At 45.7% G+C, this 14402-nt stretch overlaps 1 protein-coding gene across 1 annotated transcript in view; it reads left to right on the top strand.

Annotated features, from left to right (window-relative positions):
- LOC144481181 (nucleotide-binding oligomerization domain-containing protein 1-like) overlaps window positions 1–1670 on the top strand; it is a 34082-nt gene extending 32412 nt beyond the window's left edge. Inside the window, exon 9 of the mRNA XM_078200729.1 lies at window positions 1601–1670. Coding sequence (XP_078056855.1) covers window positions 1601–1670 — 70 coding nt within the window. The remainder of the gene's footprint in view (window positions 1–1600) is intronic.
- Window positions 1671–14402: the final 12732 nt, after the last annotated feature.

The raw sequence follows: 14402 nt of genomic DNA, 5'->3' as shown, positions 1-14402 counted from the left end.
CCTTTCAGGATTCATCACGTGAGTATAGGTAAGGGATTGGGTAGGGGTCCAGTTTTCATTAAATTCCCTCCTGTAGATTTTACCCAAATTCCCTTGACTCTTTTAACTGCAGTTTGTCCATCTCGTGTTACAGACACTGGGTTTAGGGCCCAATTTACTGGTCAAATCTGTATTAGTCCTTCACTCACTTAAGACTGGCCGTCATGTGGGGCAACCTGCCCTCTTAATTCAGGCCCAGACGGAGTGTTGGAGAATACTGGGTTGAAGGTTCGACTTCGGAGCAACGTATCACTTCTTATCGAAGTCCCATCTGGGGTGCCAAATGTTGTACCTGTTAATTCTCAGATACCTTCGACCAGTTTGCTTACTCCAAGGTTTTACCCCGGTGCCCTTATTTGCAAGATGGACAAAGGACAAACACAAGTAAAGGTTCAACAAGTTTATTAATAATAACACTATTAACCCTTAAATAACCCACATAAAACAAGAGGATACCCCAGATTCAAGTATACTACTTGCAAAGATGGTTTGGCTAAACTGCAGGCCCGATTCTCTGAGTCCCTCTGGTCCGTCGTCACGAAGGTGAATCTCGATGGCAGTTTCTTCCTTCCTTCCTTCTCTGGTCAGTCTTCCAGATGGTCAAGGTCGCCTCCCTCATCGAGTCTTCGCTGCTGGTGTGTCTGAAATGTGTCCCTTTATCCCTCTGCCTGCTTGCCTTTCCAGAAACTTCTCTGGCTTCCGGCTAATGAGGTCCCAGGAGGGGGTTCCAATACCCAGTGGGTTTCTTGATGTCTGTTTGGCAAGACACCGGGGCCCGCCCCCAGGTGTCCATCTCCATGCTGTTGCTTACATGTAACCTGTTATCAGATAATGTAACTGCAGGAACTCTAGGTGACAGAAAGTCTGGCCCGATCTGGGCTTCTAACAATAGGCCGGTGCATTTCAATGGGGTGCAATGATCTCCTGCTAAGTATCAGTAGTGTGCAACGACCTTTGATGGGTGGTTGATGGGTCAGGCCCAGACATGTTTGTGTATTTGTACAATTGGCCTGCCCGAGGTTTGACTGTGTTTGATTTTAATATGCCCAATTCTTTAATTTAGGATATCCAATTTAATCAGCCTTAAAACTAGGCCCTGATTATATTACTACACCAGGGTATAAGTTGAGGCTGGATGAGATGAGGCCCTTAATGGCCAGGTAAGGGCTTTAATAGGTGAATGGACAGGTTTCCCACCCGAGGCTATGCCTGCCCAAGTTGAAATTGCATCTGGGTTTAGGCAGGCAGGACCCCAAGGGATATCCCATCCATTCACAATTTACACCCCCCACCCACCCCTCCCCCGCCTCAGAACCAGCCTTGGGGAAGTGACGTCCGATGCTTTCGTTAGCAATGAGGGAGGGAAGCACAGAGAAAAGGGCTGCCATCTGGTGATCGGTCAGAGTGGCAGTGGGTCCGGGGGTTGAGAAAACAAGGCATTTACTCCATTGGCTGTCAAACATGGTTGGTTGTGAAAGAGAATACAAATAATATTGATTGACTAGATTTAACTGGCAGCCATTTCATGATGTTTTTATTTCTTGTGTCTGTCCCAAAACAGCCTGAAGAACAATAAAATATCCATTGAAGAAGCCACAGCTCTTAAAGCAGAGCAACGGATTGTGTTCTGAACAGCATTTGCTGGACTGTGATCTAGGACTAATAATCTGTGCTGAGGAGCTTCAATATCTTCCACGCTACCTGAAGGGAATTTAGCAAATACTGTGCAGTGTGGTACGATGTACACTGTCGTGAGTTATTTGTGCTTTATTTTTGAAAATATGTATTTCCAACTTTCAACTGATTGGAAATTTTAGTAATTTGAAATGAGACAGTACAAACTATTTAAAAATGTAAGGCCACCTTCTGAGATGAAGATGAGAAACAAAGAAACCACCTTCGGGGAATTGTGAAGAGAGAGACATTTCCTATAATTTAGAAACCCATCAAAACTCTTAACTGTCTAAGGAGATTACATTAAAAATGGATATTGGCTGCCACCAGCAGACCCACCCAAAACCCCTTGGAAATACACAATGGGTGAAGTATTTTGAGTTCAGGTTGGAGTCACTGCACAGAGGTTGCAAGGACATTTTCAGCAGAGGAAACAGGCTGAAAGCTGGTTTCCGCCTCTTGGAACAAGCATATTACTGGGTTCAGAAGCCAACTTCAAGAGAAATCTACCGGTGAACTAAGATCTCATAATAACGGCTACATCTTCTACATCTGACAGCATCCACAAGACTAACTGATCCAAATCAGCCCAAAGTTTAAAATTCTGCACCTCATGGACAATGAAAGGGCACTTAACCGTACATTTGAACTTTTTTTTATTGAACACCAAATTCCCTTATTTCTAATCCTGTGTGCATGCGCATACGCGTGTGATGGCACTTTTTTGTCAGATTTAATGGTTAATAAATTTGCACTTTCTTCAACTCAAGAAAACTATGTTTGATTGGGTCCTTACTGCTCACAGCATAAGGAGTTAAATACGCTTGGATTTGGAAAAGGCATATCCTCATGAAAAAGAATCTTAAACATTTGTTGTGATCAAGTGAGGAGGTTGAATAGAGGGGAGCTGGTCCATTCCTTCTCAACTGGTCAGAACAACACCATGTAACCTCTGAGCTCCAGGATATTGTATCTGGAGGCTACCACAAAGATACAGTGGGGAATCCCTCCCACCCCCGGAGGTTCCCAAGTAAGCATTGCAGTTGCCTGCACCGAGAACCATCCAAAATTATGATACAAATTGCAAATTTCAGATGGCTCTGACTGTCTTCAAGTAATAGTTACCCAGAAGAAGTTGGAAGAATTAAAACCACTTCTAACTGCTGGGTGACCGTAGCACTCACCCACCCCCATGGGACTCCCCCACATCCCCAACGTCCCCAACCACCCCCCCCCCCCTTGTAGGACTCTCCAACAAACCCTCAGGACTCCCCCCCCCCCGTACCTCTAACGCCACAGAACTTCCCCAACTCCCTACGGGATCCCCAGATTAATTCCTGTGCCCCTATGGGACTTCCCCACACTCCCAAATGTCCTTCACAACCACCCACCCACTATCACCCCACCACTCAATTACACTCCCAACTGACTACCCTTCCCATCCTCCCTGACGACCTCCCCGCTTTCTACTCCCCCAACCCCTCACGGGGCCCCTCGAATACACCGCCAGCCATTGACTACACCCCACACCGACTATCCCTCCCCTTTCCCATCCCCCACAGGACCTCCCCGACTGCCGTTCCACACCCCGCCACTGACCACCCCCATCTCCTTGGCCTCTCAAATTGGACAAACCCACAAACCTACATGTTTTACGACAGCTAGTGCCATGAAAAAAGGAAATGGCTTCCTGACCTCCGACTCCCCTGCCCTTGACACAAGGCCTTGGGAACCCATTACACTACAGTGGTTTCACCCAGCCTGAGTCAGGAGGTCAGGTGAGAAAGGAATGGCTCCATCTCCAGGGAAGTGAGTAGAACGGAGTGGCAATCGATTCTGACTGCCACTCCACAGGAGTTAGGGGTGCCTCAGAAGCTAAAACCTATCATTAGCCTTGTGGAATGTATGTGATGTAAGTAGTTGCTACCACTATGCCAAGATATTACTTCAGAAATTGAAAGTTATGCTGCACGGTTTATAAAAATCTTACAGAACTCTGTTGTTATAATTTTGTCGCATTTTTGTGTCATTCCCTTTACCATTGTTCCAATCTGCAATGAAAATGCTTGTCTGAACATGTCACTAGGTATTGCAATCTGACCACCAGCACACATTAGCCAGGATTTACCATGCTGGGCCTAAGACCGGTTTGCGTTTCGAGTTGTACATTCCCACCGACCACTGATAACCTTTGATTCTCTTCCCTAACAAGAACCTATCTCCGCTTTAAAAATATTCAATGCCTCCACTGCCTTCGGAGGCAGATAGTTCCAAAGTCGCACAACCCACTGAGAGAAAAAGATTATCCTCATCTCTGTCCTAAAAGGGGAATCCTTGGTACCAAAGGTTAAAAGCGGTATCTCGGCCTTTTGGCTAAGATGCAAATGAGATCAAGCCTTGGAGGAGGAATTCTCTGCCTCCTCCAATCAGCTTGGCTCATGTAGATCAGGCCCAAGACAGGGTAGAGGATTGCATGCCCTGTCTTGTCAGCCTGGATCGGAAATGTCTCAACTTGTTGAGACTCTGAATTGGATTTGATTTGATTGAATTGGAAAAGTATAAAAACAAAAAAAAAGGTTTATCACCATTGATTAGCACGTCAAGAATCTTGACACCAAATTTAATATGAACCATGGGTAAATTATATGTCATTCCTCCAAGTTTCTGATTATTGGTTTTCCAATATAAGACTCCTTCCATAAAAAGACTCCCTTTGCTTGGAAGAAAACATTTTGCAATGGTATCGTTAGATCAACTCTGCTAGTTGGTGCAGTTAATCTTCAGATTATATTTCCTCAGGTGTCTGAAACAAGGCATAAGTATCTATTCAAGTTGGATGAGGAAAAGAGCCAAATTTTTTGCTGCAATTGTGCAGGACGTTGGTGAGGCCACACCTGGAGTAGTGTGTGCCATTTTGGTGTCCTTATATGAGGAAGGATGTCCTTGCTATAGAGGGAGTACAGCGAAGGTTGGGATGGCAAGTCTGTCATATGAGGAGAGACTAAGTCGGTTAGGATTATAGCATTGGAGTTTAGAAGAGTGAGAGGGGATCTCATAGAAACTTATAAAATTCTAACAGGGTTAGACAAAGCAGATTCAGAAAGAATGTTCCCAATGGTGGGGGAGTCCAGAACTAGAGGTCATAGTTTGAGGATAAGGGGTAAACCTTTTAGAACTGAGGTGAGGAGAAATTTCTTCACCCAGAGAGTGGTGAATGTGTGGAATTCACTACCAAGGAATGTAGTTGCGGCCAAAGCGTTGTCTGATTTCAAGAAGAAATTAAATATAGCTCTTGAAGCTAAAGGGATCAAGGGATATGAGGGGAAGGGAGGAACCAGGATATTGAAATCGATGGTCAGCCATGATCAAAACGAATGGTGCAGTAGGCTCAAAGGGCCGAATGGCCTACTCCTGTTTCTGATTTCTATGTTTCTAAATATCTAGAAACAAACCAGCTGACCTCTATTTAACCCTTGCACTGTTTCCACTGGGGATTCCTCTTCAGGATATATCCACATTCTCCCTTTGCAAAGGAGGATTTGAACTGAAGAACTCTGACCCTTCCCTGGGCACTATGACATAGAAGCACAGAGCACTTGACTTAACAAAAGGCAATGCAGCATCTGTGGAAAGAGCAACAAAGTTAATGTTTTGAGTCCCCATGACTCTTCAGTGTTGAAAATTTGCCTCCCTGAACAAAATGGTGATATGACAGGCTCCACAGGCCAATGTGGATTCAGAAATTTACTCCAGAAGCTTCTATTTCTGGAGGACTGAGAGCAGAGCTCTGATCTGAGAAATGAGGAAGGATGCTGATGAGCGTTGCATCAGCAAATTGTTACGCTGTGCCCTATCCACTGAAGCAAGAGCCACTCAAAACTTTGGTTCCCAACCGCAGAATGGAACCTTCCTCTAGATCTTGAGCAAATTATTGCTACATTCTTACGAACCATTGTCACCAAAATCTCGCCTTAAATCATCACTTATCCATATCTAACCCTAAGAATTAAAGGTACACTTGGAAACTTTTCAACAGTACAGATGTTAACTTATTGCTTGTGTTTCAGAATCTCGTCCGGCCTAGGAAATTCACGACTTACAAACTCTAAGGCACTTAGAGGATTGATAAAAGCAAAGTTCTGATAAAGAGTCATCCAGATTGCAATGCGGGCATCAATTCTACGACCTTGCCCGTGGCTGGGATTCTCCAGTCCCGCTGCAGTGAATGGAGTTTTGGCTGAGCGCCAAATTCTGCGTTCTTGCTGGCTGTGGTAGCAGGGCATAGAGATCGGAGAATCCCAGCCATTGGCTCTGTTCTCGCTCCACAGACGTTGTCAGACTTGCTGAGATTTTCCAGCATTTCCTGTTTTTGTGGTTGAAGAGGGTTGACATACTTGCCTGAGAAATTTATCAATGTTAGGATGGTGTGCACCATTCTCATTATTTCTTTTTCCTTTCCCAACAGCCACTGCTTTGTTTCTTTCTGCTCAAGGGCAAAGTCTGCAACAACCAGCAGACAAGATAAGCTTTTCTTGAAAAGAAAGGTTTGATTCACCAAGTCGTTCAAAAGATTTATTGGTTCAATGGCTGTGTAAATTGCCTAATGTCCAAGAACAATGGGAGGAGTGCTGACACTCAGGAATGTACATAAAGGTTGGGAGTGGATGGGGTTAGAACAATTTCAATTCTTGAAGTACTGTAGAAACTAGCACTATCACACTAATATAGAAGCCAGCAGGAAGCTTACTTACCAAAATCATGTGGCCTGAGTGTTCTGAACTACACGTGGGTGAGCACTTTTTTTTATTCATTCGTGGTACATGGGCATCGCTGGCTGGCCAACATTTACTGCCCACCCCTAGTTGCCCTTGAGAAGGTGGTGGTGAGCTGCCCTCTTGAATCGCTGCAGTCCATAAGTTTTAAAAGTTCGTTTAAATGTTCTGTACTTATGCAAATAAAATTAGGACATTTTTCAAGTGTCAATAACATAGTTCCGAGTTTGATTTGAAAAGCATGGATTTCTCAGGATTGAGAAACTGATCAGGGAAATGGAAATGAGTTTAAACGGCAGTTCCGGTGGATCCCTGAACTCGCCATTGTTCCATCTAAATAAAAGCTCACATTGTATTTGTTCTCCCTGTTTCCTTGTTGGCAGTGGACTCCGTACCGTGCCTTGTGTACTCAAATTCCAGAATCCCAACCTAAACCCATCCGTGTGGGGTAAAAATGGTCAAGGCTCAAAAGTTAGGCCAATCCGGTATTCCCTTAACAGTTTCTTGTACTGCTGATTAACATCAAGGCACTGTTCTCTCAACTTCAAACAATACTCACATACAGTGTTCCCTTTAACTCTCCCGAATTTCAAACAGTGCCACCCACCCACACCCCTCACCACCCCCCCTCCCTCACCACAGTGATTAATCAGGGAAGAATTTGACTTGATTTGATTTGATTTATTATTGTCACATGTATTAGTATACAGTGAAAAATACTGGTTCTAGAATTAAAAGCTAGTCTCAGTAATGGTGACCATGAAGTATCGTTGATTATCATAAAATTTAATCTGGTTCATTAATGCCCTTTAGGGAAATAATTATGCCATCTTTATCCTGGTCTGGCCTAGATGTGTCTCCAAGCTCACAGCAATGTGGTTGATTCTTAAGTGCTTTCTACGACGACCTAGCAAGCCACTCAATTGTACCATAGGGCTTTTAAATCAAAAAGGAATGACACCAGATGGACCATCCAGCATCAACCTCGGCACCGGAGATGACCGTGCAAAGTCCTCCTTGCTAATATCTGACAGCTTATTCCAAAATTGAGAGAACTTTCCCCTTAACTGGTCAAACAACAGCCTGACATTGCATGGAATCATATTGTACAGATACTGTCCCAGACAATACCATCTGCCCCACTGGAAGGACAGACCCACCAGAGGTGGCAGTACAGTGGCATACAGTTGGGACGGAGTTGCCCTGGGAGTCCTCAATGTTGGCTAAAGAGCATGGAGTCTCATGTCATCAGGTCAAACATGGGCAAGGGAACATCCTGCTGATTACCACTTATATTCCCCCAGACCCCCAACAGCTATTGAATCAGTACTCCTCCATGTTGAATGTCAATTGAAAGGAACATTGAGGGTGGCAAAGGTGCTGAATGTACTCTGGGTGGGGGACTTCATCACCAAGACTGGCTTAGTAGTGCCACTACTGACTGAGCTGGACATAGCTGCTACACTGAGCCTGTAACAGGTGGTGAGGGAACCAACAGGAGGGAAAAACCTACTTGACCTCATCCTCATCAATCTACTTGTTGCAGATGCATCTGTCCATGACAGCATTGGTAGGAGTGGCCACCCCACAAAGTCGTATCTTCACATTGAAGAAAACCTCTATCATGGCACTACCACTGTGCTAAATTCGATAGCCTTAAAACAGATCTGGCAGCTCAAGATCTGCATCCATGAGGTGTTGTGGGCCTTCAGCAACAGAACTTTTACAGTCCTAATCCCCCTGACACAAAGCGGCAATTTATCATGGCCAATCAACCTAACCCGCACATCTTTGGACTGTGGAAGGAAACCGGAGCACCCGGAGGAAACCCACGCAGACACGAGGAGAATGTGAAAAATCCACACAGTGCTAACCACTGTCCCGCCCCTAAATTGTATTCAGTGTCTGCATGGGATTCCTCTGAATGCGCCACAGTCCCACAGTCTTTGGACTCCCACAGTCCAAAGATATGGAGATGAGTTGGATTGGCCGTGCTAAATTGCCCCTTAGTGTAGAAAGATGTGCAGGTTAGGTGGATTAGCCATGCGCGAGGATCAGGTGATGGGGTGGGCCAGGGTTCAATGTTCTTTCGGAAAGCAGACAGAGTCAATGAGCCGAATGGCCTCTTTCTGCGCTATTGGGATTCTGTGGTTCTAAGGTTCTAATCGGTAACCTCATTGCCCTGCATATCCCCCATTCAACCTTGATCCAATGAAGAGTGCAGCAGGGCATGCCAGGAGCAGGACTAGACCAACCAAAAGGGGTGTCAACCTGGTGAAGCTACGCCACAGGACCACTTGCAAACCAAACAGCGGAAGCAGCATGTGATAGAAAGGACTAAATGACCCCACAATCACTGGATCAGATCTAAGTCTGCAGCTCTGTAACATCCTGTCATGAATGTTGGTGGACAATTCAACAAATGTTTGCAGGAGGAGGCTCTACAAATATCCCCATCCTCAGTATATCAGTGCAATAGACAAGGCTGAACCATTTGTGGCCATCTTCAGCCAGAAGTGGATAATCCATCTCTGCCTCTTCTGAGGTGCCCAGCATCACAGGGAGTCACATGGCTTCATTGGGCAGTACAGTAGCACAGTGGTTAGCACTGAGGTTCACAGCACCAGTGACCCTGGTTCAATTTCGGCCATGAGTGTCTGTCTGTGTGAAATTTGCATGTTCTCCCCATGTCTGTGTGGCTTTCCTTCAGTTTCCTCCCACAGTCCAAAGATGTGGAGGTTAGGTTGATTGGCCGTGCTAAATTGCCCCTCAGTGCCCCAAGGTGTGTAGGTTAGGGGGATTAGTGAGGTAAATACGTGGGGTTACAGGGATAGAGCCTTGGGTGGGTTGCTCTGTTGGAGAGTCAGTGCAGATTCGATGGGCTGAATGGCCTCCTTCTGCATTGTAGGGATTCTATGATTCTATGATTACAGATCCCGATTTTCAGCCAATTTGATTCGCTCCATGTGATCTGAAAAAAAACACAGCTGAAGGCACTGGATACTGAAAAGGTTCTGGACCCTGACTACATTCCAACTTTTTAGCCATTGTTGTAATATTGGATGATGTTATCAAAGATGCAGAGAGAAGGCCATAATGCCTTTGTTGAAGACGATCTATGCAACAAATGGGATTTCACCACAATGTGGCCGAACCCTCCTTGGGAGTTAAGTACATGTGCTCCAAAACAAGCTGTGCCCTTAGCCAAGCTGGTCCAGTACAGCTATTACATTGGGCATCTACACAACAATGTGGAAAATTGCCCAGGTATGTCCTGTCCTGAAAATGCAGGACAAATCCAACCCGGCCAATTATTGCCCCATCATGCTCAATCATCAGCAAAGTAATGGAAGGTGTCATCGACAGTGCTAATAAACAATAATTTGCTCACTGACACTCACTTTGTATTCTGCCATGGCCACTCAGCTCCTGACCTTGTTACAGCCTTGGTGCAAACATGGGCAAAAGAGTCAAACCCAAGAGATGAAGTGAGAGTGACTGCCCCTGACATCAAGACAGCATTTGACCGAGTGTGGCATCAAGGAGCCCTTGCGTAACTGGAGTCAATGGTAATCAAGGGGAAATCTCTTTGCTGGTTGGGGTTATACGTAGCACAAAGAAAGATGATTGTGTTTGTTGAAGGTCAATCATCTCAGCCTCAGGACATCGCTGCAGGAGTTCCTCAAGGCAGTATCCTAGGCCCAACCATCTTCAGCTGCTTCATCAATGACCTTCCTTCCATCATAAGCTCAGAAGTGGGGACGTTCACTGATGACTGCACAATGTTCAGCAACATTAGTGTTTCCTCAGATACTGAAGCAGTCTGTGCCCATGTGTAGCAAGGCCTAGGCAAAATTCAGGTTGGGTTGTTAAGTGGCAAGTAACATTTACTCCACACAAGTGTCAGGAAATGATCACCTCTGGCAAGAAAGAATCCAACCAGCTTCCCTTGACATTCAATGGTATTACCATCACTGAATCCCCCACTATCAACATCCTGGGGGTTACCATTAACCAGGAGTCGAACTGGATCTAGCCATATAAATACTGTAGCTACAAGAGCAGGTCAGAGGCTGGAAGCTCTGCGGTGAGTAACTCACCTCCAAAGTCTATCAACCATCTACAAGGCACAAGTCTGCAGTGTGATGAAATACTCTCCACTTTCCTGGATGGTTGCAACTCCAACAACACATAGGAAGCATGATGACATGAAATCACATCTCGCTTGATTGACACCCCATTCAGCATCTTCAATATTCACCCCCCCCAACAATGGCAGTTGTGGCAACAGTGTGTGCCAACTATAAGATGCACTGCAGCAACTCACCAGGGCTTTCTTGACAGCACCTTCTAAACCTGCTTGGAAGGACAAGGACAACAGATGTATGGGAACACCATCACCTGCAAGTTCCCCTCCAAGTCATACTGCATCCTGACTCGGAACTTTATCGGCGTTCTTTCACTGTTGCTCGGTCAAAATCCTGGAACTTGCTCCCTAACAGCACTGTTGGTGTACCTACACCACATGGACTGCAGTGGTTCAAGACGGCGGCTCATCGCCACCTCCTCAAGGGCAATTGGGAAAAGGCGACAAATTAGTCAGCGATGCCCACATCCCGAGCAAGAATATTTAAAAAAAATCCTTTGGAAAAGCTCAAATTAAATTAGCCATTTTTGGTAACCGACTATATTTCGAAGAAATAAATGATCCCCAGCTCATATTACTGTGAAGTTGCTGCTACAATTATGTCAGCTACAGTTATCTCCTGCGATCATGGAATCTCACATAGTGTGCCACATGATCTGAAAGCAGATTCTCACATCCTGTCTGACTGCGGTTGGTGACGTCGATTTAGGGAACAGTTTCCCCTTTGGAGAAAAAGAACAAAACGAAAAAGGAACAGCCCAACAAACAATCTCTAATGGAAAAAGAACGCTAGAGTTTTCTGTTTAAAACATTGAAGAAAGTCAATAATTGTGTATGCTACGTAAGGATAAAAGCTGGATACCCAGAGCTTTACAGTGAAAACTACTAATTTAAAGGAAGGAAGACCTTGAAGATGTGGTACACAAGTACACTCCCGAACAAGTGTTAAGTTTGCAACAATACTGCTGGGGGGAATCAGGCAAGTGTGAGATTAAGACATTTATAGTTCAAAGTACGAATGACTCCTGTACAGGCACTAAGCTAACAAGCTTTGTTTTTTGGTTACAATAATCAACAGCAGTAATGCTTGAAGTTCAAGACAGTCAAGATTTTTTGCTTAACAAGAAGTGTGCAGAATTATTTTTTTCAGTGGTATGAGGGTGTGTAATTTTCAACAGATATTTGACTTATAATCAATGGTGATATCATGGAAGGGTATGGAGTGGGTGATTAGTTATTCAGTATTGTTGTCTTTTGGCTGAGACAAAAGCTCTGGCTCTGTTCCCTTCACTCCGTTGGCTTAGTTGGATATTAAGGATCTTATGCATTAACTTCCCATCACTGTGGCTGCTATTTATCCTTCAATTAATACAGACAAAATTAAAAGAAAGCCTGCTCATTCATCTCATTACTCTGTCTGCATGTGGATGATTGCGGCTCCATTGCTCTACCCAAATCTCAGTATTATTCAAAAGCAATTGTTTTATCACTTTAAGAATTTGGGGGGGGGGGGGGGATCAGACACAAGTTACAATCGGCACAACAAAGAATGGGGAGAGAGTTTAAAGGAGATTTCATTTTTTTTCCTCGGCATTTTTGTCTAGTTTGCCTCTCATGGCTAATTGCATAACTTGCAGTGGAAGAAGTGTTTAGTCATGTCACTGGGTCATCAGGGTGTACAGTTGGCTTGATGGACTAGCTCATTAACAACCCATTAATTTTGTATGTTCATATGCAAAGGGTTGGCAAAACTTGAAATGCCTTGTTAGATGGAATGGTTGAGACAGATAAAAGTGGATAAATATTTGAAGCAGAGGAAGATACTGAGTTAGGCAAAAGAGAGCAGGAAAATGGGAAGTCTTTTTTTCATGTTGCTTTGGTATGGAGGCTGCACATCTGCAATGAGATAAATGACTTATTTTTGTGCTATGAATATGTGTGTGTGGTGAACCATAGTTGGTTACCACTATGAGTGCTGAGTCATGGATGGTCAGCACTATGGGTATTTGTAGATATGTTACTGTTGTCACTGTTGGGGTTAGGGTTGGGCTGTTCTACCTGTTGGTATTGTTCTGTGGTACAGTCCAGTTGGCTCCGCCTACCTGGGGAAGTATAAAGGTCACTGCACTGCCTGGTGACCCTTTAGTCTGGGATTGTATTGTGTATAGTGTGCTCCATTCTTGTTAGTAATAAAAGCCTTTATTTCCCGGGTACAATCTAGCCTCCCGAGTGATTTAATCGCGCATCAATTTTATTACTAACAAAATTTTGGTAAAAAAAAACCATGGAGCAAATGTTGAAACCCGATCGGCTTACTTTAGATCCACGTGCGGCAGGAGCGTCGAACACTTTCGACCATTGGTTGAAGTGTTTTCAAGACTACATCGATGCCTCAACAGCCATTCAAAACGACGCCGATAGACTGCGGGTCCTCCAGGCGAGGGTAAGCGACACCGTATACTCATCAATCCACGATGCCCAAGACTACAAAGGGGCCATCGAACTACTTAAGAAACGGTACAACAAACCGTCAAACGAGATCCATGCTCGACACCTTCTAGCCACTTGACGGCGGCAGCCCGGCGAAACAACAGGACAGTACCTGTGTGAACTTCAGCAGCTAGCCAGAGCCTGCAACTGCAAGCCAGTGTCGGCGGCCCAATATACGAACGACTTGATCCGAGATGCGTTCGTGGCGGGAATCGGCTCGTCGTATATTCGCCTTCGGCTGCTAGAGCAAGGTAATCTAGACCTCGCTAAGACAGTAGAATTGGCTGACACTATGGAAACGGCCTCCAGAAGTCTAGAAACGTACCCCACTGACCACGTGGGAACATCATGGCAAGTACAGCCACCGACTCAACTTTACGCAGCGGCTCCAAAAAACTGTGCGATTGTGTTTCCAACCTCGGACCTGATGACGGCAGCAGCTCCAGGAGGCCCGCGGTGCTATTTCTGTGGATTGGCGAAACACCCTCGGCAGCGATGTCCAGCTAGAACGGTATTGTGCTCCGCGTGTGGAAAGAAAGGGCATTATGCCAAAGTCTGCAGGACCAAACCACCCTCCAAGCATAGCAGCGCGGCGTGTGATTCTCCAGAGCCTGTCTCCTTGTCTCCAGCTTCTTCGAGGTCTTCCACCACGTGCGATTCCAGAGCGCCGCCATTCCTGACGACGGAGACGCAAGACACGTGCGACCTGCAGGGGCCGCCACTTTTAGCACCACCGACCACGTGCGATCCATGGGTGCAGCCATTTTGGTCGGCACCGGCCGCAGACGACCAGCAGGGGTCATCATCATCAACCATCTCAGCTGCCTGCAGTTGCACCCAAGGCCCAATGGTGGCGTCAATCATCCTGGACCAGGCCAAGCCTCACAGACTCGACAAGTCCATGATGGGCATAGAGGTAAATGGACGCCAAATTCATTGTTTGTTTGACAGCGGGAGCACGGAGAGCTTCATTCACCCTGACACTGTGAAACGGTGCGGTCTCCGAGTACGGACTGTCAGACAGACAATTTCGATGGCGTCGAGGTCCCGGTCTGTTACCATGCTAGGGAGCTGCGTGGTCAACCTAACGGTGCGGGGCACAGTTTACGAGAACTTCAGGCTCCTCGTGTTACCGCACCTTTGCGCTCCGATACTGCTGGGACTAGACTTTATGGTCCACCTGAGGAGTGTAACCCTGCAGTACGATGGGCCACTCCCTCCACTTTCAGTGGGAGCACAGCAGCCTCCAAATTGCCCAGCGCGCTCCACATGTAGCCTCT

Source organism: Mustelus asterias, chromosome 2 (assembly GCF_964213995.1).
Source record: "Mustelus asterias chromosome 2, sMusAst1.hap1.1, whole genome shotgun sequence".
Taxonomy (NCBI): domain Eukaryota; kingdom Metazoa; phylum Chordata; class Chondrichthyes; order Carcharhiniformes; family Triakidae; genus Mustelus; species Mustelus asterias.
This window is presented reverse-complemented; position numbering and strand designations above follow the sequence as displayed.